The 26,757-nt window shown below is 35.7% G+C and overlaps 1 protein-coding gene across 3 annotated transcripts in view; it reads left to right on the top strand.

Moving 5' to 3' along the window:
- LOC106672627 (Ig-like and fibronectin type-III domain-containing protein 1) overlaps positions 1-26,757 on the top strand; it is a 383,279-nt gene that overhangs the window by 292,336 nt on the left and 64,186 nt on the right. For all 3 annotated transcript variants that reach the window (XM_014404191.2, XM_014404192.2, XM_024227216.1), the window contains one exon: positions 25,622-25,831. In XM_014404191.2, the coding sequence (XP_014259677.1) occupies positions 25,622-25,831 (210 nt within the window). The remainder of the gene's footprint in view (positions 1-25,621; positions 25,832-26,757) is intronic.

Genomic DNA, 26,757 nt, shown 5'->3' on the forward strand with positions numbered 1-26,757 from the left:
TCTCTCTCTCCCCTCCCTCTTTGTCTTTCTTTATAAACGCTTGCTCTTTTTTACATTCTCATGTAAAATGTTTTATTTACTATAAAGTAGAAAGTCCCAAGAAATTTAACTTTGCTTGAATGAATCAATCAAAAAAAAAATTTACTTGCTATTTGCTATACGATCTCTATTTGCTGAATGTTTTATGTTTGTATGCATGCATGTATGACTGTGTTTCTCTCTTTTCCCCCCCCTCTCTCTCTCTCTCTCTCTCTCTCTCAATCCATCTCTCTCTCCTCCCTCTTTGTATTTCTTTATAAACGCTTTTTTTAATATTCTCATGTAAAATGTTTATTTACTTTAAAAAGTAGAAAGTTCCAAGAAATTTAACTTTGCTTTAATGAATCAATAAAATAAAATTTACTTCTCTCAGTCCTTCGATCACTATTTGCTGATGTTTTATGTTTGTATGTAAGCATATATGACTTTTATATCTGCTGTATATATTTGTCATTTTCTTTCTCTATCTTTCTCCCTTCCTCACCCTCTCTCTCTCTCTTTTTACTTTAGCTTTTTTCTTTAATTCTCAACTTATGTTATTCTGATAATTTAAGTATTGTATTAAATATTAAATGTGGTCACTATCAACCTTTTGTCCATTCTCCTTTCTTACCTCCACATTTTTTCACATGTGGATATTTACATCTATTTATATATGTATGTTTATATAAATCTTCTCTAATTCTCATAAACTCACCCACACACTCGCACACCTGCACATTTTTTCGGCGTAGGTTTTCTCTATTTTCTTTTGCCGATTCGTATCTAGAAAACTGCAATTGTATGTCGCAAAAGAACGTATAAGAAGGGGCCGTTTCCAAGTCCCCCGTGTACGGTTGGGTAACCCGAATAAAAATGACGCAGATTTACGAGTAATAACCCAGAACATAAAAAAGTCGTTAAGAGTATAAATCTCTGAAAAACTATGTGTGAAAAAGACATTTCGTTAATACGGTTCGTTCCGTTATACACGTGGATTTAAGTGTTGAAACAACCTGGTTATAAAGCCTGTGATGTGTCACCGAAAGTGTTGTATAAACAAGCTCTCCGCTCGTTTTTCTGTTTCAAATAAAGAATTGTATTATTTAATGTGGGGTGGCTGGTTTATCCATCATTTTAAAAAATAATAAAAAGCCATCAGGAAATTACAAAATGAAAAAAAAATTTAATCACATATCAAAGAATAACGAACATTTAAGAAACCCCATTTATATTAGAAATAACAGTACAAAAAATTATTTTTAATATTTTCGTAATTATAAAACTAAGTTAAATAAAGTTAATTTTTGTAAGTGTGAATAATTATAATGGCTTGTAAAGATAAAATAATTTTCCCAAGTCGGTCACCCGTGATCATCTGTGAGTGCGGTTAATCTCGCTTTGACTGTTTGCGGATCTTTGCTCGTTCCTTTATGAGGCAAGTTTGGCGAAGGGTGTAGCGGAGAAGGGTTTATCGGTTTCCTTTGACACGGTTATGGTTCATCCATCAAACCTCAGGCTCCAACCATTCGTAAAGAGTCAAATACCGGCAGGGAGACTCCTAAAGAAAATATATCGGGCTCAATATTACAGCCGAAGGTTCAAGGTAAATGAAGGAATAAATCCTAAACGTCACGATTACAAGATTAGTTTCAGTCAATACTAGATTGAGCAATAAGGTTTCACTGCCCGGCTTTACCGATTAGGCGGAACTAGTGCTGCTTTCATAAGAACGAACAAGTGTGAAAAATATTCAAATCTGACATAAATTTGTCTTTATTCGTTTAACCTTTTTAACTAATCGATAAAACCTACTTTTTAAATAGTAAAATGCATATTATAAAAAAAAATAATGGCTATTAAATGAAAAACAAAAAGTGAGATATAGATATCCCAGAAGAAGTAATTTTAGTAAAGTTACGAGGCTACGGGTTGACAGTTTTAAAATTTATTTACAATTAATTAAGGTTTTTAGTTGAGATGAAAAAAAGCTAATGGCACGAGCGAACCCACGATCTTCGGTTAGATACGCCGCTGCTCTACCACTTGAGCTATCATGACCTCGATCCACTCGGACACCAACTTCCCATCTCAGCCCACCTTTCGAATTTTCCCTCCTTTTTGCAATTTTTATCTCAACCAATACCTTACATAAAGATCAATTAATTGAAAAAAGTTATTTGGTCAACCGGACCACGAACTCTAATGGATTGTTAAGCAATATTATTGTAGCAAGTCAATATTATTGTACAATATAGATTGCACAATAATTTGACGGTTGCCCCTTAACGTTCAATAATATTGTACAACATTTTGTTTGTGCAATGAACTGAACCACTTGTTGATACTTCACAAACTGACTGATATTGGGCAATAATGCCAACAGACGGTGCAATATTTTCCAGGTAGCACAATATATTTTCAACTTTTCGTCAACCATGCAATGTATTGAACAAACTATCAATATCGTCTAGACACAATCAATTAAATTGCACAACCCAAAATACTGTGCAATAATATTGATCGTCAGTGGGCCGCATTAGTTAAATTCATTGTATCAATAATGGTATCCGATTTGTTGATAAATTTTCTTCTAAACCATTATTATAATAAAATAATTTTTATAAAAAATCGTGAATTTTTGATCTCGTTTAATTTGGTTTACATTAAAATGAACATATAGAAATATGAGCGTCCGGTTCTTTTGCTTTCGATTGTACTCGACGCTACTGGACAAAAATCTGGACAGTTGGGAACTTGTTTGCATCGCGTAGCTAGAGTAGGGCAATTTTGCGTGGCATCGGGCAAATGTACACGGGGGTAATGCAGTCTTATGGAAATTGGACAATGGGTTTGCGTCGCATGCCTTCGGGTCAGGTCAGTTGCATTGCATCGCGTTAATTTGTTCCCCGCTAAAGCTATTCTCACGAAAACGTCGGGTGATATTTATTTTTGACACTCCCCCTTGCATTACGGAAACGGACCATTGAAATTGACTAACTGTCAAGCAAGCCGTTAACTACCGATTGTACAAGAGCTGGAGATTCAGGTAGATGCCATTCTAGTGCCAATTGATTTCACTACTCCAAAGTACAACTTTACCAAGAAATACAAAGTACCGATACCAGAACGGGAAGAATGGGCCAAAGGAACAACAATAAAAACAAATTTCTACTGGTATAGTTACGGTTCCAAAACCCACAAGGGTACGGGAGCTGGGGGTCTTCGGGATGATCCCAAAGACCGAAAAGACGGTAAATCTAGGTAAATATGCTACAGTTTTCCAGTCTGAAATCATAGCGATTGACAATACGTCTGAGAAATAAAAAGGCTAAGAAACAATTCTCGGAAGATAGCCATTTTCTCTGACAGCCACGCAGCACATAGGGCCTTAGCCTCTGCGAGGCGAAGGCAAAGAGTGTCTGGAACTGCATGGAGGCCCTGACGGAAGTCAGCGACACTAATGACCTGACCCTGGACGTTCGGGCATGGAGGCAACGAAAAGGTTGACATGTTGGCCAAAAAGGGGGCCGACATGGACTCCCTGAGTCTTGAACCCTACTGTGGCTTAACAGCCTGCCTCAAAAGAGAATACGTCTTAAAATGGATCCCTTATGAGTCCAAAACCTGGTGGAATAATACCACATATATGAGGCACGCGAAGAGATTCATAGAAGGACCAAACGAACCAGGATGCTGATTGGACTCCTGACAGGGCACTGCTACTTCATAAAGCCATGCACGGATAGGAATACAGACGAAAGAAACACTGTGCAGATACTGCCAGGAAGAGGAAGAGACCGCAGAACACATTCTATGTTTCTGTGAAGGTAGGTTCAGGTTCTTGCAACTAGGACAAGAATAACCACAAGCAAGATCCTACACCAATGAGCCGCCGGCAAAGCTGTGGAGGCTGGTTAATAACCTGAAGCCAGTGAGTTATAAATAACAGGGGAGATAGACAATAGATTTATTCAGGTCGAGGCGCAGTAGGGCTTGTGGCCGACTCTTTTATCCACATCCCCCTATTCCTAAATGACGGTTACGTAATCTGGTAAGAGCAATATCGATTGTCTATAGCCGTTGTACATTGCGATCAAGATCTTTTGATCGAGACTTCAGGTGGCCCTAAACCGCCTAGACTCGTGTATGGTACACCCCTGAACACTTAGGTCTTGAACTATGTGACGGCGAAACCTTGACTTAAAACCATGCTTGTAAGAAGAAAAATAATTATTATTTTTTTACGCAAATTAATTTGTTCATCAAAGAAAACAATTTAAATAACCAATTAACTCATTCAACAAGTTGGCTTTGGAAAGGATGAAAGTGAACTGATTTTTTAATATTTTTAATCTAAAAAGTGTAAAAAAATAAGTAATACTGTAAAGGTAAACATCTAGTTATTAATGTGTGTTAAGTTTTATGTCAACTATTAATTTTTCACGGAGTTATTAAGGAAAATTCACAAATAAATACAAGTGTCAGGTTTTTTATCTTTGAGTGTATATTCGAGAACACTTGCGATATGAAAGGATGACTAAAGGGTGGGGAAACAACCCTCGACCGATACTCGACATGGGGGAGTCGATGGGACCTCGAAGCATTCGGCTGTTCTGCTCGAAAGCACTCGGTTTGCCAAATCTGGTGCATTGTACTCCACAGGTACACAATGCATTTTGATGAGTAATTAGCCCCAAGAGCATATTTTCCCCCGAGCGGGTGTTTCCATTGTACCCAGACCGGATTAGACGACAAGGTTTGAATAAATTACCTGTCGTCTTATAGTTTCCAACTTGTACCCGTTGATAAATTGATCCACTTTCCGTTTCAGATAGAATAACGTTCCGTTGAACCTCCTTGAATGCTGGATAATGAGCCCTATCCTTGTATACTGCCCTGCTAACAAGTCCTTGTTATAAAGTACCTTTTATTGCTTTTCAAACTTCTTTGTTATTTACCATGTATCTTAAGAAAAATACATTATTTAATTTAAATTAATAAAAATAATTTAACTATTTTAGTACGAAGTATATTAACAATGAATTATTTTCTTTCTTTTTTGTTGTTTCTCTTTTGGTATTTTTATTATTGGTTTAATTTTTTTTCTAGGACTTGTAACTTTTATATAACCTCAAATCTGCACACGCATGTACAGAGTTCAGCCTATCACTTCTCGCAGAACCCGAGTATCACCCAGAACGGGTCAGATCTCAGTCTTATCCATCAGCTAGGTCATTTCAGACCCCAACGCAATTAGTTCCTAAATCCAAACGCATTCACACTTTCACTCACTCTTAATCACATTCTCTCCTATTTACATGCCATTCATTTAGTTAAGGTGGTGCAGAACTTGATATCCTGAATATTTCGCAGTGGCCTCTCACACTTCACGTTCACGCTAATAAATACAGTCGGTATTTCCATACCCAAAGAAACACATGAAATATCTATAAAGTACAGTAAAGCATTCCTGTTTTCTCTAAATATCAGATCGAAGTACACAAATACTTCCTTCCTTTTCAAGAACATTATCAAATCGGATGGATTTGCTATGACCCGGCTGAATTTCTCTTGAACCAACGACGCTATCAAAAAACATCTTTTTCTCTTTCTGTCACTCTCTTCCTCTCTCTCTGTCTGTCTGCCTGTATGTCTCTCTCTCTGTCTGTCTGCCTGTATGTCTCTCTCTCTCTCTCTCTCTCTCTCTCTCTCTCTCTCTCTCTCTCTCTCTCTCTCTCTCTCTCTCTCTCTCTCTCTCTCAATCTCTCCATTTTCCCTCGAAGAGTCTACATAAATATATAATGTATAATGTACAGCATAACTCAGGTTAAGTGGAAGAAAGGTCCACGCGGTCTAATTTGCGTGGTTAAATAAAACGATTAATCAATCAATCTTCCTCTCTTTCTCTCTTTTATCTATCTATCTAAGCTCGATATACAACCCTACTAGTTTATTAGTTAACGATCTCACGTAAAATCATCGAATATACAAAGGGTGCTTTTTTTAGAGGGGCCGGGTGAATTTCTCTTAAGCCAATCACGTTTAATATTTGTAAAATATTACAATATTTTAATTGTATAGCTTCAAATGTTTACCTTTTTTGGAGGAAATTTATACAGAGCACAGGCTCAGTTCATGTTCAAAATTTCAAGTCCGACCCTGTACATCGGTATGACAAATCATTTTAAAGGATATTTCACGCTGAATACTGTGGTGCAGTTGGTTTTTAAATTTATCAAAAAATGACAAAGTTATGGCAAAAACGGCCTGAGATACCGTGTATAATTATTCTCCGAAAAAGGTAAAAATTTGACTACCACTAAATACTAATAAGACTAAAATAATATTAAACCTTGGTTCATAGTATCTAAATTTTATTGTCATATGGTAAGATTTATTTTCAGTGGAACATTTTTGTAATATTAAGTGTAAGATAAGACAAATATTTCATATTCAATACTCAAAGTTAAACGGACTTAAGTTGTGACATCTTAAGCCGCTCAATCGACGATATGAGAAATTGTTATGAAAGGTCGTTTGTTGCTTCTAAGTTCAATGAGCTGGGTTGGCGCACGCCATGATTGAAATCTTCCACACCGCCGGATTATCTCCCTATAAACCGCCTAGAGGGTGATATGGAAAATTTACCAAGATTAAATAGACATTTGTATAAGTTATTTTTAAATTTATTTTAAATTTTTCGTAAAAGAAGATAATTTTTTATTTTACATTGCGCGCTTACATAAATTAAGTAATACCCTCTTGAAGTGATAAAATATTTAAGATTGTTTCTACGCTTTTAGACGGACTGACTGTTCCCATGTGGAAAACTGCTCTTAAAGCACGGACAGATATGTCGTAAAGTTTGCAGAAGTAAGAAAAAGCTCACGACATTTAGATAGAAGTCTTAATCCAAAATAATATCTCGTATAACACTTGTGAGTCGGCTAATAGTTTTTTACGTCAAGAAGGAAGTTTAGTTTCGCGTTTATACAAACTTCCGAAGTCGTATAAAAGTTTGAGTTGGACATTCTTTACCAGTTCACTATTTTTCGTGGTCCGCTTGACAAATTAATAACATTTAATTAATTGAGGTTTTAAGTTGAGATAAAAAAGTCAGTGTCACGAGCGGGATTCGAACCCACGACCTTCGGCTTGATACGCCGCTGCTCTACCACTTGAGCTTTCGTGACTTCACTTGAAGACAGTGACTTTTTTATCTCAACTTAAAACTTCAATTAATTAAATTCTTTATAAGATGGAAATTAGACAAAATACTATGTTAATAACATCTAAATGAGGTTTATTTCTCTATAAAAAGACAGGCAGAAATCATGGGGTGATACGAAAATCCTGATCCTTCTGCTCTTAGAATAATTCAGCCGAAGATTTTCTAGGCATGAAGGGCGATAAATATTACCGCTTCGTCTGACTTAAACTAATTCCAATATTATATTATTGAATATATATATTTTCCTTCTCGACAACTTTCTGATATCTCTTTGGCACATTCGGACGAGATCTGTAAATGTCACTTAATTGTTTTTAGTGCTCCAGTGCTTTTACTTTGCTCGAGGTCAATATTTGCCGTTTTATCGAAATAAAATAACATTTTGGTCAATAGTTGTTGGAAAAACAAGTGTGGAAATATTACGTGCAAAACCGTTTTGTTGTTCAGTGACACTTTTCTTTATCATCTCACCTTTGTCTGATTCATTCTGCCAGCATTATCAACAATTCACTAGTTTTCGTGGCCCGCTTGATCAATTCATATCTTTCAATTAATTAAGGTTTTTAGTTGAGATAAAAAAGGCAGTGTCAAGAACGGGATTCGAACCCATGACCTTCGGATAGATACGCCGCTACTCTACCACTTGAGCTATCGTGACTTCGAACCACTCGGACACTAACTTCCCATCTCAGCCCCACCTTTGAATTTTCCCTCCTTTTTTTTGCCATTTTTCAAATGTCGTGTAATCTATTTGATTCTCGGCGACAAATGAATTTGAAAAATGGCAAAAAGGAGGGAAAATTTAAAAAAAGTGGGGTTGAGATTGGAAGTTAGTGTCCGAGTGGTCGAAGTCACGATACCTCAAGTGGTGGAGTAGCGGCGTATCTAGCCGAAGGTCGTGGGTTCGAATCCCCTCGATTAAAAACCTTAATTAATTGAAAGATATTACCAACAATGCTGCCAACTAATTAAAACTATAGATGAATTTAAATACCTTGGGATAATCATAGACAATCACATGAAATGGAATAAACGTATAGAATATTTTTGTGATAAACAAAGAAAATGTAGGAACACATAAAAGAGCTATGAATAACATTGATATTTGCAAAGAATAAGCTGAGGACAGAGCGGAATAAAAAGTGTTAAAATGTTGTTACAGACCCATAATAACTGATAATTCAAAACTAGTCGAAATTACTAGACTTTTTTTCACTAGTTTTAAGTACTTTTATAATTGATGGTAACATTTAGTGGTTATTCGAAATCTCGTTTCTCTATGAAACCGGATTCTCCGACGAAATCAATACGAAATCCCAAAGGGGCGAGGCTGTTGAAAAATGCAACAGATTCAATAATCCATCTCCTCCCAGGCGCTGATAGAAATGTAATTGGCCCTATTTCAGAAATCTGTTCGGCCCATTAGCAGGATTAGTGGAAGTGCCCTGATGACGTATCGACATTGCTGTTAATCACCTATTGTAACTTGCCCAGGCCCAATTCTAATCCCCTTGATATCTGATGGTACCTGGATGGCCCTGGCGATCAAAAGTCCTAGCGATTTTTCGGCCATTGTTTTAGAATAAACTAACGAATCAAAATTAATAAAATAATACAGTCAATATTGATATAAAAATACTTTAACTTTATTACAAACCTTAATTGATAAAAACATCGAGGATTAGTTGATTGATCATTGGTATTTCTTGTTTTTGTCATCTTCAGTGGTGGATTTGTGTGATTTTTCCTTTATTTTGGTACTTTTTATGTTGTGCCAATGTTAATCAGGCATGGATTTGGTCCGTGTGTTTTGACTGTCAGCGTAAATGTCAACCAGCATCTTTCAAATTATTATGTATCTCCTTATTTACCTGTATCACCTTGTCAAATTACTCGTCTGTTTTTTAATGTATTATATTATCAATCAATCTTAACCTGTTTAACTGTCTAAGCATTTCTTATCTGATTAGCTATTGGACTTTCCATCACCCAGATGTTTATCTGCAAGCGTACTCAACCCTCACCACTTCTCGTCTATCTGTCTATCAGTCTATCTCACTTTACCCTCAACCCACCCCTTCTCACTTCTTCCTTTTCCTCCTTGCAAGTTTTTGATTACTCTTAATAGAATAAAATAGAATAAATTTTTATTTTTTATTTTTTACTCTTAATCACTCACTCACCCCTTAACGCCTATTATATCAGTCTATCTCACTTCATTCTCACACTCTCCTCACTCTCGATTTTCTCTCTTTCTCTCTCTCTCTCTCTCTCTCTCTCTCTCTCTCTCTCTCTCTCTCTCTCTCTCTCTGTCTGTCTTTCTCTTTCTTTTTACCTTTCCTTTTTCCTTTTTCATTAATTCTCGTTTCCTTCTTGCATATTTTTTTAGTTTTTTTGCTCTCAATCGCAGGTTTTCTTGTCTTTTCATCACAGTAACTTCCCTCACCTCTTCTTGTCTATTTATCTGTCTATATCAATCAATACATTAGCTAGAAATATCATTTCACCCTCTCTGTCTCTTCTACCCTCTCTTTCACTATCTGGGTTGTCCTTATCAAGTATGTCTTTCGGTGCATTTGTAAATTAGTAAATTAAAATTTTTGTCGGTTTCGTTTTGTTATCATTTTTTAATAGTCTTATATGCCAAATTTGTCGAACGGACCTAAATAGCAATTTGCCAGAATGATCAGAAACGTGAAAGCTAGAAACAAAAAATGGCGAATCTTAACAGATAATTCATTTCCGTATTGTTTATATTCGTAAGCCGATAAAACGATTTTTAGTTGAATGTTGCTAAAGGGCTAGAAACATAATTGATGGACGAACATGACGGCCGATAAAAACGCACCTCTAGCTGATCGATGACCTATAAAAATGGTGAGAATTTTATGTCGAACTCGAGTGAAAATCGTACTGAACAAAAATAAAAAGACGGGTGTTTTTATGAGATGGTTTTCCATCAAGGTAGTGTATAGGTTGTAAAAGAGAGAACGAAATTGATTACACTGCGTTCAAAGGAAACATGATTAGTTCATCCAAAACTTCGTTGAATTATCTCCTACTTATCGGCATTTCATCATGCGGATAGACTGGAAAAGAAAATAAACATAAAATTATAATCAAATTAATATAATTTTTTGATCACAATGACGTTTTATGATTTTATATCCATTTAAGCGACTTTCCTAACAACTAGCTTGAACGATGTGATTTGGCCCGAGATGCTGATGAAACATGTTCGGTAGAGCCGATCTGGTGATCTAGAAACTAATGACTAAAACTGCTGGGAATCCTGATTGCGCTAATTTCCACGATCACATTTCGAGTAATCAGAAGGAAATACATTTCTTGGCTATCTTCCTTATGTTAGCAGGCAGCATATGTTAATAAACAACATGAAATTATATTTGTACAGTTGCTTCAACAATCACTATAACTATATAGTTATACAAAATAAATTTAAATATGTTTACAAATTGACATAATTAAGTTTTTAACAGATGTTTTCTTATATTTCGAGCTCAACAGTTTAATTTATGATTTTTCCTTCTCGAAGGTGGGATAATAGGTCATTAAAAAAAAAAAAAAAAAAAAAAAAAAACCACCCTGTTTTTCTTTCAATCAGAACAAACGTTTTACTATTTTGAACCTGACTAGTCTCTTATCACAACCTATCATGTGACGTTTCAACCTCTTATCATCAACTTATCACAGACCAAACTGTCTCTTTTTTAAAATAAACTGTTACAAAATATTAATGGCTGACGACCACTGTTTTACCAACTGTAAGTAGTGAAGAAACAATGATAACCATGTTGGTCTAAAAATGTAAGAAATATTTGTTCTTTGTATAGGCGTTAACTCACCTGAGGAAGGATTAAAATAAATCCGAAACGTTGTGGATTGAAAGAAAAACCGGTTTTTTTTTTTTTTTTTTTTTTTTTTTTAGATGACCTATTATCCCACCTTCGAGAAGGAAAAATCATAAGTTTTTAACAGATAATTTTAAATTTCTTTAAAGACTTACTCTGGCCAAACAAAGCTAGGACAGTTTATATAAAATTGATACTAAACATATTTTTCAACATTAATATTTTAATGGAAACAAAAGATGTACACGCACATATATACATTAGACTATATATTTTTTCCTTTTTTTAATGCTATTTCATTACCCAGCCAAATAAACGGTAAAAAGTGAGGGACTGCCCAATCCACAAAAAGCTTTTCTATGTTTTCAAGCTAATTCTCGGGCTAGTGTCCAATTCCCAGGACTAAATGTAAATTGTACGTGAAATCGTCCATCGGGCTGTTAAAAAAAAATTCTTAATCGAATTAAATGAAAATTTTTATCTAGGTTAGAATGGATTAAGGTTTTTTTTATATGCTACAAGTACGCAAACAATTGGAATCGATTATGAGCATGTTGATGAAAGCCGAACATTTTAGTCTGCCGAATTCCGCTGTTTTAAGTTAAATGTTAAGTGCTGGAATAATGGCGAAATGTGTACTTCTAGCATGTCTAGGCGGCAAGTTTAGACTGACCAAAATACAAAATTATGTAGGAAAATAAGCCATATCTTTTAAATAATGAAATTTCGATATACAAAAACCTGAGAAATCTATACAATTTTAACCCGTTAAAAAATGATAATGTGTTGTTAACCTTTTGAATTATTAATATACATCAAGGGGGCGTATGTGGCCGCAACGGTTTAGGCGTTGACACGGCGCTCATCACAGTAAGGTAGAGGTCCCGGGTTCGAATCCAGCGGCCCTGCAGTCGAACTTACGGATAACATATTATATATGTTATATATATTATATAACATATAACTTACATATTACATACTTACAAATGGGCTTTTTTTGAAAAGCACCGGCACCCTGAGGGTTTATATGACCTCTGCTGTTGCANATATATATAAACATCCTAGCTAAGGAGATATAATCCTCGAAAACTCGTCGAAAGAACTGAGTGGTTTTTTTTTAATTGGCCACATCCATGATTTTTTATTAACGTACAATACAAAGAGTCGAGCGAAATAAAAGTCTCGTCCTGCAGTAGAAAAAGTTGGTTTAACGTAAGTCATAAAATAATCAAAACTTGATTCATTGATCAATTGATTCAACAAGTTAAAAGGTATTTTTATGAAAAAATTGGGAATATTCCATAGAAAAATGATCTTTTTATTTTATATAATCCCTCTTTTGACGGTATATTCTTAAAAATTGGCGATAAAGGTGGAAATTTTGGTATTCTTTATGGCAGTAAAGTTCTTCAGCAATCAGGGTGAATTACAAATGACTCTACATTAACCTGCTCTTACAGAGTGGAGGGATTTAATCCAAAGGAGGTTAATCTGAGAATTTTTTGAGATCAGAGTATGGTGTCTGCTTCCGTAAAGTGAAACTGTCACTTCCATAAAATCCTGTTTTCAACTCGTACAAATTAATACAGCTCTCAAGTAAAAACTGGTTTCATCAGTGGAAACTGAAGTGGCGAGTTTCTTCTTGAAATTTATAATAAAGCCTACAGATTAAAATCTCATCAATGAATAATTTAATAACATAATCGGTTTAAAGAAAAACAGCGCAACCCTTGTGAGGGCGGTATAAAGAAAGAAAAGTGAAGAAATCTCCGGCTCATATATAAAACATTTTAAAAATTATTATTGCAGTGCCTTTTAAACTTTAAAATTACCTCGCACTTTGGGAAGTTAATTAGCCATTCATAATGCTTTAAAACTAAGCAGCAAGATTTATGTATGAATAAATATATTTACATTTAGTTATGCAGGTATAGTACAAGAATAAAATATAAAAAATATATGTATATTTAAGGAGAAAAATGTAGTACAACAATGAATTCAACGTAATGCACGTACTATACAATGAATTATTCATTTTTCTGTCCATTTTTATTGATTTTCCTGCGGTTAGTATCACCAATAGTTTTTTCGTTCATTTTCGAATTATTTATACGAATTCTGTTGCTGTAGGTCTCCTTTATTCACCAGACTAACAAAGGTATACAAATATTTATATACGGTAGAAAGAAATTCTTTAGCATTTCATTGGGATAGAAATAGAAGATTAAAAGATCCTTTGTATGTACAAAACTGACTCAGTTGCATCCATAATATAACATAAGGACACTGCTGGGGATGACGTTATATTGCAATTTGCTTTGCACGGTTCGGACAAAAACTTGCGTCTATAACAGCTTGGTGGGTGAAACAAAAAAATAAATTTACACGTAACCCGTCCAGCATAATAACTAAATCAATAATCAATTAGAAGGAGGCGTACTTTTGATAATTGCAAATTAATTGCGGTTCAAGCAACTGTAAAAAGCTTGAGCGATCATTATTCGCGATTCAACCGAGAAAGAGCATGAAGAAACATGGTAAATATTGAAATTATGTATTCGCTTTTTACAAAGAAACGGAATTTAATGCTAAATATTGTGAAACTTAGATAAACTGGTCAAGATCACTTGCCCATGTTTTTGGAAGATGCTTAATCGGTGCTTAACTCCTGAAATTGAATAATACGATTTTGTCCATATGTTTTCATAAAACAGTTGATTATGGCAAATTTTCAATTTTTAATCTACTCTGTGCAAGTCAACTAATAGTAAAGGCGTTTTTATCACTAACGACTCTATTTTTTTTTTCAGGATCACCCAAGAACTCAAATACTTAATAATATACGGACGTTAGAAGGAAAAGTGTTTTTCTTTTTTTCATTTAGGGAAACACCAACACATTTATTGAATGAAGTTTGTTATAAATTGCAATTAATTAAGGTTTTTAGTTGAGATGAAAAAAAGTTAATGGCACGAGCGGGATTCGAACCCACGATCTTCGACTAGATACGCCGCTGCTCTACCATATGAATTGAAAAATTGCAAAAAGGAGGGAAAACTCATAAGGTGGGGTTGAGATAGGAAGTTGATGTCGAGTGGATCGAGGTGACGATAGCTCAAGTGGTAGAGCAGCGGCGTATCTAGCCGAAGATCGTGGGTTCGAATCCCGCTTGTGCCATTAACTTTTTTTCATCTCAACTAAAAACCTTAATTAATTGTAATGTATTAATTGGTCATGCGGACCACGAAATTAGTGAATTTGTTATAAATGTAAATTTAAGAGATTAATGGACAACGTGAAAACTCGCCAGAAATTCAACACTTACTAATTTGATAGTACAAGAAAATCAGGATGTGTATTTTTCCCCACATTACATGTTTCGTCCACTTGTGTGATTTCCATGTATATATGTCGATTGTCTGAGTTTATTATGCTACTCAGACACTGCAAATTCATTATCTGATTACAGCAAGTAGCGAGAGTAATATCAATAACTTCTTGTCTTCTGTGAGTTACGAATGAAAGCGTCTCACCTGTTTTGTTGGTGTTTGTGCTGTGTCTTGTTGTGCCAGTTAGCTCCAATGATTAGCTGAAGGTTCTTTTGCCCGCAGAATTGTATCAGGTCCTCGGTTTCTTTTGGTAGTCGAGGTCCCGATAACTCGTAAGGCATGTAGGTCAAGGCTATCATGTACGTCGTGACACCTTCTTTTATGTAGTTTAGTCTAATTGCTGTTTGGACCCTGGAAGCTCATAAGTAATTGGATATTGAAGTTCGTTATTAATTGAAATTCATTTTCTTACGTTTTATTGCGGTCATATATGATTTTTCCCAGCACAACTAACTTGAACTAGCCAGGGATGCTGGATAAGAACTACATCAATGTTGTTCTCCTTAATCACACGAGAAAGCGTAAGTGTTGCAGCTTTACTGTGCTGAAAGTTTGTTTAAAGCCACCTCAGCATCATTCTTTACTTCCTTTTTGAGACCTTAGGGTTATCATTGCAAAGGCAAGATAAAAGTCGGCTTTGCTTAAGGCTTAAAGATGCATCTTCTTTGTCTTCTACACGTGTTACCTTTGTTTTCTACTCTCAGGCTTACGACCTTCCGTTGCCCGATATTAATTCATTGGTTCTGGGATTTCATCAGCTCGAAAATAATGGCAGTGTCGGTAGTGACTTGAAGATCAGAATCCGGCATCCTCATGACTACTCCAGTGGTTTCTATAATTTCTCTATAGAGGCTTACATTGAGGTTTGCCCCTTTCCACGGGTGATAGTATGTACCTTTTTTATTCCTTGGCACTTTATTCTCGCTGGCTATCAGAACATGCTTTACCGTACACTCGGTCGTCCTAAAAAGGACATTGAGGATCTTTAACGTCCGCACCTAGCTTATTCGGCCTTATCGGACGTTTTGATTCTCAACATGAGAGCTGACGCACCTCCACATACGACAGAATGTTACTGCGGCAGCATTGGTGTAGAGACAGCTCAGCCCCGAAGGCGCAAGACAACCTCGCTCCCCGCTTGCTCATTCCGAGTGGTCGGGCCTACATTAAGCATCAGACCGTATGCCGCGCGCAAAGGGCTACCTAAGCCGAAATACATCAGCCTGGTCTCCCGCGCACTCCCGAGGTAGAGAAGGCGACTCGATCTCCCAGAGTATTGGGGCTTCTTAAGCGTAGAAACTACCGGATCCGCTCCGGCCGCGGTTTTGTTTAAAGTGGAATTGCTAACCATCCCCTAGAGGAGTACCGCCTCCGGTAACCATCCCTAAGCTATCAGGACAGCTCCATTTCCAAATTACCCATTCCTGAACTGAGGTCTTTTGGAATTTTTGCAGCTCCAAACCTCAACTATGATGGCCCGCTAGACTGCACTGCCCTGATCGACTGTTAATTCTTTGTCCGACTGTTCTTCCGGATCCATCCATCCTCTCGGGTTGCATAACACTTTAGATTGCAGCTGGATTTTTAAATTAGGATTGGGATTGGGGTACGAGGAGGGGTAAGATGTGGGGATAGGATGTAGGGTTCAGGAGGTGGCAGGTCCAACTCATTTTTTTCCGAACCCCCCTTTCTGTCTATTTGATTAACAGGGTACACCCAAATAATCTTCTTGAAAGTGAAAAGTCGTAGTTGAGTACTAAGGCTATTAAAAAACGCATAGTATCCATTCGTACCCTATTGAAATGTATGCTCTGTTTTAATTTCTCTGGAAGTCTGTATTATTGATTGTTTTTGGCTAAAGTCAAAAGCTCCTTCCAAGATATTAACCAGGATTACCGTTCTTCAAGTCCTCAGTAGTCTCAAAGGAGACTCCAAATTAAAACCGACCGGAATAATTGATTTCAACAGCGTAAATGATAAAGAATTAATATTATTGCGAGGCCGTTAACACAGGCGAATTGGATTTAATTGCCGCCCGAAGCCTCCGTCCGTCTTTATAATGAGCCATTTCGGGGGGGGCTGTTAAATCCATACAAATCGGATTTTAAACTCTTATTAGATTCTTCTCCGTATCTTGAGTTATGGAGGTAAAACAACGCCCGGTGCCGCACCTGATTGTTGGGAAATTGTGCCATAACTCTATTTCCTCATTGAGGTTTACAAGGTTGACACAGACGTCGTCGCCAGGCAACCGTCTTAGAAAGAAAAGGACAATTCTACTTGCGATTAAATTTACAACAATCATAAACTTTTCCCAACCCTTTGGTGTGGAGAAAAGTTTCAACAAATTGATGTTTTATTCGATACATCAGTAATTAAACTCCAAAAACATGAAAAAAAGCCATACAATTTTATTTGATATGGCATGAATATCATGTACAGATATAGAAGAAACCTACTCATAAGGCTGGAAAAAGAAAAGGAGGAAAACAGTAAAATTGAATTTGTTCGAAAGGTCTGCATTTTAAAACCGCAATCCTGAAAAGTTGTTTGGGGACTTATCCAGTTTTACCCCGAAGGTGCAAAATTAAGATCTGCTTAAATAATTTAGCTATAGAAACTTGTATAAAAATCTATTTTTCCATGTTTAAAACTTATTTTTACTTTGTAGTAAATTATTAAATTATTTAACAATTAATCCATATATGTTTAGCAGTCAAAATTGACCTACTTTATTACATTTTAAAAATAATTTTACTATTTATCAATGTTATATCGTTGAAAACAAACTTAATTAATAAAGTTGCGCCACGAACTGGGGTTTTAACCCCAAAATGACCCTATAGCTGCTATACACCTGTGTCCCTAAGACCAATGGTGACAGATGGGTCGGTGGTGTGGTGGACGAAACTATTGAGGCCAAAGCAATAAGGCTATTAAGTGGCTCCCAAAGTCAAGCTTGTATCAGTGTCACTGTTGTTATGAGTACAACGTCAACTCGACCCCCTGGACAACCCTGGAAGTTTTGTTGAACCTAACGCCACTTAACATTTTAATCCAAGGAGAACAAGCTCATAAATGGACATCCATCTGCTAGGGTAAGCTATGTAAATAAGCAATGAAAACTAAGGGAAGAGATTCAGGCAGATGCCATTCTATGTGTCAATTGATGCCACGACTCCAAAGTACAACTTTATCAAGAAGTACAAAGTACCGATACCAGAACGGGAAGAATGGACCAAAGGAACAACACTAAAAGCAAATTCCTACTGGTATAGTTACAGTTCCAAAACCCACAAGGGTACGGGAGCTGGGGTCTTTGGGATGAACACCAAGACCGAACTGATGGTAAACCTAGGCAAGTATGCAACAGTTTTCCAATCTGAAATCATAGCGATTGAACTATGTGCCAGAGAAATAAAAAGGCTAGGAATACATTCCCAGATGTTAGTCATTTTCTCTGACAGCCAGGCAGCACTCACGGCCTAAGCCTCATGCGATGCGAAGGAAAAGAGTGTTTGGAACTGCATAGAGACCCTGACGGAAGTCAGTGACACTAATGACCTGATCCTGGGTCCTGGACACTCGGTGCATAGAGACAACGAAAAGGTTGACATATTGGCCAAAATGGGAGCCAACATTCTCTTGGGCCAGAACCATACTGCGGCCTAGCAGCCTGCCACAAAAGAAGATACATCTTAAAATGGATCCTTAATGAGTCCAAAACCTGGTGGAACAATACCACAGGGATGAGGCACGCGAAGAGATTCATAGAAGGATCATCCGCAAAACTTAACAAAGAATAACTGGAAGGACCAGGATTCTGGTTGAACTCGTGACAGGCACTGCCACTTAAGAAAGCACATGCACCAGATCTACAGACAGAAGAAACACAGTGCAGATACTGCCAGGAAGAGGAGAACACCGCAGAACACATTCTATGTTTCTATGAAGGTCTATGTAGGTGCGAGTTCTTGTAACTAGGACAAGAAAAACCGCAAGCAAGATCCTACACCAAGGAGATGCTGGCAAAGCTGTGGAGGCTGGTTAATAACCTGAAGTTGGCCAGTGAGCTATAAAAAATTCAGGTCGAGGTGCAGTAAGCCTTATGGCCGCCTCTTTTATCCCTATCCCTAATTAATAAAGTAAACAGCAAAAAATAAAATTTGTTGTGAGAATAATTGCAAGTAAACTTTATTTCTGTTCGTTAATCAATCAATTTTCATCTGTTTATGCTAAGACAGCTGATGCTTCAAATGTAGTAGAATGACGATTTTTACTGCGTGAGATAGCTGACAGCAGGTTGTCAAAATTCAAAAGGTCTGCTACTTTAACCTGACATAAAAAGAAAAACGCAAAGTTTATAATTTTTTTATACCATATATTTCATTCAAAGTAACAATTTTTTTAGATTTGAAGGTTTCAAAAATGAATCATGTTTATTATGTGCAAACGTTACGCTTTTGATGGTAAAAATCTCCCTTCGCCGGGACATTAGAGTTGAGGTCCGTTTACTTTTATATTTATTGGCAATTATACAGGGAGACAGAGTGCTTCGTTTTTCCAGTCACGTCCAATTTTAATATAAAACTGAACAACGGACGGACAGCCGGACGACCGCCCTGGCCACATCTGCTAAGCCTCGATAATCCCCGTTTCATACCGAAGATCGTTTCGGAAATAACTACAGCTCTAACTATTTCAAGAATGATTTTATTCACTGGCAATGATTAATTGCCTCTCATTTCCGCAAATTTTAAAGAAGAAGTGGATGAGCGGTCAAGTATTAAAACCACAAGCCTGTTGGTAGACTGGATATACCAATGATTTAGTTTTTTCTGCTATTATGTAAAATTTCTACTGTTTTCTTATTTTTTTATTAAGGGGATCCCATCCCGTTGAAGGGGTGCTTTTTGCAAATATGACATTGCGACTATATTTTAAGCCAATTGTTCTCTATTTATCAAAATCAAGCACGTATTTATAATTTTTGAATGATTCATTCCCTAAGGTATGAAAATCAAAATGATAATGTAAGCGTTTTGTTATCATTTATCTTTCCTATTAATTAAGCAGGAAAAAAAGTTTTGTTTCTATGTGATGACGTCCAAAAAAACTTCATTGAACCTGTCGGTACTTAATCACTTTACAGGGTCAGTTTCTTTCAAACCTGTTTCGGCTCACGCCATCGTCAGTCTCTACTACAGGTTAGATCGGCGGTACATATACTAAAATTGGAACAATAATAAAGTATGAAAGAATAGAAGAATCCACTCCTTCTAAGCAGTAGAACAAAACGAGCTTGTGCCAAGGTTAAGCAACAAAGATGATAATAAATAACAACTTTTTACATTATCAACATTAGATTTTACTACACATTTCGTTATTGATATTAAATTTCATGTAAATTTCGAAGTTTAAAGGATGGTTTTGTTCAAACAAAGTTGTTGCTGTTGTAAAATTAAACCGTCCACAGATTTTCATATGATTTTTTTTCTGGCTTTATTTCATATTCATGTACAAAAACGTCGTTTAATCTCAGGAAGGCCGAAAGAAGACTGATGGGCCCACATTTCAGTAAAAGTAGGTTATCTCAGCGACAGTTTATAGCCGGCTTTTGAATAGCTAATTCTAATAAAGACGAGGGGGTCACACTAAAAGTAAGTTTTGATTGTAATAAATGTTGTTTCTAGTTTTACGACCGGAACCATCAGCAAATGGGCCCCTTATCTCGTTACAATAAAGGAAGGGCGAATACAAATTATAACCGGCGCCGCCACTTATCTGTAAACTGGATTTATGAGAAACATTGTGGTTGCTGGAGCCTACGGTAACATCGACTAAGCCTAACGAGAGACGTCACGGAAAATATATGTCTCAATGTGGAAAAATATATGGCGTATTGGTCTTCAAAAGAGAAAAGAACGACGTGCATTTCTTCTAAATCATGGCCACTTAACGGTTTTCAATCCTTTCATTTGCACAATTTCAAATTCTGTCATTAATTATTATTGATCGAATTTTAGTATATGTACAGCCGATCCGACATCTACGGGAACGAGTTGGTCCAGTGGTCAAGGTGTCCGACGGTAGCGGTTCTGGGTTCAAATCCACGTAAACCATGGTTTTTTCATTGAAAATAATAGTAAGAAAAATGTCTTAAAATGATTTGACCTTTCATCGGCGACACCGAACGAGTAGTTGGACGTTAAGCCCATCTTTAAAACATGAATTACTTTTCTTCTTTATTATCCATTAGCTTTCTGTCTGAATCATCCAACGATCCACTAAAGTTTTAGATCTGTTAACACCGTTTACCCCGCCTGAGAAAAGAAAAACACTGCCTGAGCGCTTACCTAGGAATGACTCAACCCTGTGACATGGATGTAACAATTTAACACAATCAATTCACTCCTCAATTCCTTCCAAACCTTCCGAGGAAAGACATAGTTCAGTTAATTATTCTTTCTATGTAAGATCTTGGTTGAGATAAAAAAAGTCAGTGTCACGAGCGGGATTCGAACCCACGAACTTCGGCTAGATACGCCGCTACTCTACCACTTGAGCTATCGTGATTTCGATCCTCTCGGACACCAACTCTCCATCTCAACCTAGAACCGTTCGAATTTTCACTCTTTTTGCCATTTTCAAAGTGAGATGGTGACCAAGAGGATCGAAGACATGATAGCTCGAGTGGTAGAGTAGGGGCGTATTTAGTCGGAGATCGTGGGTTCGAATCCCGCTCTTGACACTGACTTTTTATCTCAACCAAGACCTTACATAAAAAGGAATAACTTGGTCAATTGACCACTGAAACATAAATAGATTAATATTTAATAAGTAAAATAAGTATCACTTCACAAAACAGCTCCCCGTGGCCACTTCATAAGTCGCTGAGTATCCAATCCTGATTACAAGACATTTGAAAATGGCAAAAAGAGGGAAAATTGGAACGGTTGTAGCATATTTAGCCGAAGGTCGTGGGTTCGAATCCCGCTCGTGACACTGACTTTTTTATCTCAACTAAGACCTTACGTAGAAAGAATAATTAATTGAAAAAAGTAACTTGGTCAATTCACCACTAAAACGTAAATGGATAGTTCAGTTAATTACAATATAAAATCCATTCCACTTACCACTTTATACCACGTGTAGCAATACGGTACCACTCCAGGTTATATAATAAAGCCGACTACGAGAAACTTTGTGGAAAATATTTCCACAGTTGAAAATAACAACAGACACATCATCAAGATACCGACAGAATTCTACACTGAAAGACAAAAAAAGGCTGTCCCTCTTAATATTTTTAATTATCTCTGAAACGCTCCTCCATCTTATGACAATATTTGGCCCATATTAAAGTTATAGAAGTAAATAAAACACAGATAAAATCTCCTACTTGCGTTTACAATTGGATTTTGTAAGTAATTTTAAAGTCTCAAATTTGAATGTTGGTTTTAAGTATTAATGTTGTTAAGGTTCGGCTAGAATCAGAGCATTGTTTAAAGATGGAAGAAGTCAAGCGAATGTGGCCAAGATGCTTATCATTTTTAGAAATACAGGTCAAAAGGTCGTCCATCGCTACCAAGTTACTGCAGGTTACTCAAGACAATGCATAGAACAGTTCGGTTAAATTTCGAAGAAGACACATCAATTGGTCCGAAAATCTGGTTTTCATATAAGTCAAGGTTTGAGGTTTTGTGAAGTCCAAAAGTGGCGAGCATATAGGCCCGATTTAAACCCTGTCGAACACCTTTGGCCCGAGTTCTCAGAGAGGGTAAAGAGAATTAAAAATGCACAGTTGGAGAAGTATGAAAATATTTTACAGCACTAATTCCAAACCTCATAAAATCGGTCCCACGCCGGTTGCAAGCGGTGATCAACGTAAAAGGAAAAATAATCCGTTGAATTAAGTTTTTGTCATTGTTTCCAAAGTAAAATTTTTAGTAAAATTGTTTTACTCAATTTAATTTTTTATTTTATCTATGTCTATATTTTTCTTATAATCAGTAAACAACAAAACATAAAAATTCTAAGTATTGAACTATTTACTAAAAAAAATAAAATAATGTGGTCACTTTTTTCGTTTTTAGTGTAGTTAAGCATCGAAAGCTATAGTACTTAAACGACAGACGTAAAATAAACAGAAAATCAGACTTAACATGTACTAGGACAAGTATGAAGACCTCTAAGACTAAAAAATATGAATTTCTGCAAAATTTAGACCATTGTGGTCAAACAAAAAGGTACTGTCGGGGTCCCTGCCAAAAAATTTTTATCTACCATATCACTATCAACAATGACGTATATCTTGTGTTTGACAACTTTTCCATCCAACTAATAAAATCGCTCAGTCAATATCCATACCTATTTATTCGCTAACGAATAAATGGACTAAAAAATGATAAAAACACATATGTATATATTTCAAATTTGAAAATTGCAAAATAAACAGTAAACCCTATAATAAACATGTTCTAATCCTCACTGTTTACCTCTGTCAGTTACTTGTTTTGTAAAGCCGTTAAACAAACGAGTTAAGATCTTTATATTTGACCAACATTCAACAAGTGTTTCTGAATTCCATGAATGAGATTAGAATATTGGCTTATTTGAAGCAACTGAACCAACTTAGACTGGCGCTTAATAAAGAACCACATTAAAATCATTTACGAAAAGTCCGGAAGATAAAATATATATTAGTTTATTGTTTATGCAGGCAGTTTATTCAGAAGCTATAGTGTGGCCTGGCAGTTTTGCTATAAATCATTCCGACTACAAGTTTAACTAGATTCTAAACTTAATTAACATTACTTAATAACTTTTTATCTCATCAGCAGGAATATTAAGCAGAGTCAATTATGTCTTAGGTTGTTAATTTTACTTTCAAATCATAATTCAACATGCATATGCACTCCGGTTAATCAAAGTAATTAAAAATTTAACCTGTTTGGAACAACAAAGGTTGGTAAAAAATCGGTGATTTGCTATTTTTATGTTGGAAGTAGACCTTATTTAAAAGTTATAGTTTAATCCGAGCGGGTATAGACTACCTAGAAAAAAATCAAATTTGCTTTTTTAGCATATTCATAATTAATTAATATTTATATAGAAGCACTCATTGATTTTAATATTGGTTTTTGAATCAATATTTAATTGCAAGTAGAATATTACCCTTTCAAAAGCAATTATTTTACGAGAGTTTTGAGCCTTGTTATTTAAGCTAGGTTCTATGAGATCTAAGCATATTCGTTCAAATCATGCAGAGTGGTCCTAATAAGCAGAAATAGTTTAACAATTCGCAGAACCGCCGAGGCTTTACACATCAGCTACCTACAGATTTAGTTGTATTTGTACCTTTTGATCAAGTAAATTAAAATTAATTGAAACATGTAATTTTCGCTTACTGCGCTATATTTTGGCTAACTGTTACGGTTTAATGACCTGAGACAGTTTTTGGTTAATTACGTTATAATGAAATTAAATTTACGGCAAAACGAATCTATCTGTAAAGAATAAAATGTGTAAACAGATATTTAAAAAATAATCAATTAATAATTATGAATTCACTGTGGTTACAATTTAGCAGACGGTATGATATAACAAAAGCATTTTCATGCGCTATCTCATAAACGTCTGTATTCTAAAGGCTTCTTTGTGTTTACACCTTATTTAAATTGTAATTGTAATTTTCCTATAAATCTATTATATATATACCATTTACAGTTTAAAAAAATATAATTTTGTCTTTCGTATGCTGTTTTTCTTCATTTTGATAGTATTCGATAACTTTTGGTGCGCCATTTAAATTACAAAGATATTCTACAATGAAGCAACATCCAAGCTTACAAATAAGTTTGTAAGCAATGTTGGAGTCATTAGAATTTTTGGATGGTACTTGATATAGAAAGAGAGAGAGTGAGAGAGAGGAATGGAGGAAGAATGATAAATAGATATGTAGATGATTAGATAAAATATGACATGGAGAGAAAGAAATTGACCGACAAAGAGAGCAAAAGAACGAGAATGAGAGAAAATATGGACATACAGACAGAGAAAAGGGGAAGAGGAAGCGACAAAGAGTGAGAGCGAGGGGAAGAGAGAGGATAATAGAGAAATAGAACGAAGCAAAGGAGAGAAACAGAGAGTGACAAATAAAGAATGAAAGAGATACAGAAAGAGAGAGAGAGAGAGAGAGAGAGAGAGAGAGAAAGAGAGAGGGAGAGAGAGAAAGGAGAATGGAGGGAGAATGGTAAATAAATAAGTAGATAGTTAGATAAAAGATAACATGGAGAGAGAGAAATTGACTGAGAAAGAGAACAAAAGTGTGACATGACACAAAAGCACATGAGTGACAAATAATGAAAGAAAGAGAGACAGAGAGAGAGAGAGAGAGAGAGAGAGAGAGAGAGAGAGAGAGAGAGAGAGACAGACAGACAGACAGACTGACAAGGAAACAAAAAGTCAAAGAGAGTCGGAGAGATGGGTAGACAGAAAAAGGGAAAGAGAAAAAATACAGAAACAGTGAGGAGGTGATATAAAAACACAAATAAAAAGAGATGGATAGTCAGAGATTTAGGTAGACAAAAAGTGAGAGAGTGTCAGAGAGATAGACAAAGAAATAGCCAGCGAGAGAAAGAATGAAATAAGTCCGAAAATAAGCACTGCTTATCACTTAGCGATAAGCCTTGAAAATTAAAACCGTATATTTACAAAATGCCAATCCTCATTCCAAAACGATTTTAATATAAAAAAAATGGTATTGTATTTTTGATAGATAAATCGCAGGTAAATAGTTTGTTTTGGTGGACACGGGGTAAAGTTTAAATATAAAACTTTAGCTCTTACTTTGATCACGGTAGGGACGATGACGAAGTATATAATTAACTTTTTTCTTACCTGTGATTTATATTCAATAAATGTTCTTTTAAGTATGAAATGGGGAGTTAGAAAGAGTATTTATTATTTTTACAACCAATTGCCGAAAAATAAACATTGTAATTGTACATTTGCATGGAATGAAAAAAGTAAAGTATACACAAGTACTTTTTAAATTGTTACGCTTCAAGAATGTACTTTAACAATTTCTTTCTTTTTTTTTACAGTTGCTGAAGTGCCGAGTGCTCGCAGTTCCCCTCACCCGCTTCACGTTTACGAAGGGGACGATGCGTTAATAACGTGCGTTGTTAGATCGATAGGCTCGAATACAGTTGTCTGGAAAAAGGGTGACAGTGGAACAGCGAGGTGGAAAGTCCTTACCGCAGGACACGAGAGAGTTTCACTCGACAAAAGGATACGGGTCATACACGACGACGGTAAGTTGAAAAACGCAACTCACGAATATCTAAATATGTAATTCTGTTAAAATCTAATAACAAATTCTGGGATGTGTACTAAAAAATGAGATCACGTATAAACGATATTTCAATATTTCCTATATATAAACTTCAATTTAATTAAATAATATAGTTTTCTATCTTTAATTACCATAAATGGGAAGATTTTCAGCTAAAAACCTTAACATTAATCAAGGAAGTAAGTAAATTTTGTGTAAATTTATTAAGAGGTTTTTCTTAATTGTATACTCCTTTCTTAACCTTCGGTCAACACCGTGAAACGCTCGGATATGTACTACAACCTCGGGTCATTTTGACCCAACCTGTTTTTAAGTGCAATGAGTCATATTTTTCAACATTTTTGGAAAATTCACTAATTTCGTGGTCCGCTTGACCAATTAATACATTATTAATTAAGGTTTTTAGTTGAGATGAAAAAAGTCAATGGCACGAGCGGGATTCGAACCCACGATCTTCGGCTTGATACGCCGCTGCTCTACCTCGATCCACTTGGGCATTACCTTCTCATCTTAACCCCATCTTTTTTTAATTTTCCCTCTTTTTGCCATTTTTTTGTTTTGTTTTTTGTTTTAAATAAAGTTATTCCAGTATTTTGACAAATTTTCTTCCTAACCATCATAATTAAATAATTTTTATAAAAACTCATGAATTTTTGATCTCGTTTAATTTGGTATGCATTAAAATAAGAATGTTGTAATTAATATAACTACAATGCCCTATCTCAACCCCACCTTATGACCGCTCGTGCCATTTACTTTTTTTCACCTTTACTAAAAACCTTAATTTTTTCAAAATAAATGCGATAAAGCGTACTGTAATCACAATAAAGTACAGTCTAGCAAGGAAAACTCTAATCCCAAAATCTTTCCTTCCAAAAAAATTAA

This window comes from Cimex lectularius, unplaced genomic scaffold (assembly GCF_000648675.2).
Source record: "Cimex lectularius strain Harlan isolate CLEC.00 unplaced genomic scaffold, Clec_2.1 scaffold152, whole genome shotgun sequence".
In the NCBI taxonomy this organism is placed as follows: Eukaryota; Metazoa; Arthropoda; class Insecta; order Hemiptera; family Cimicidae; genus Cimex; species Cimex lectularius.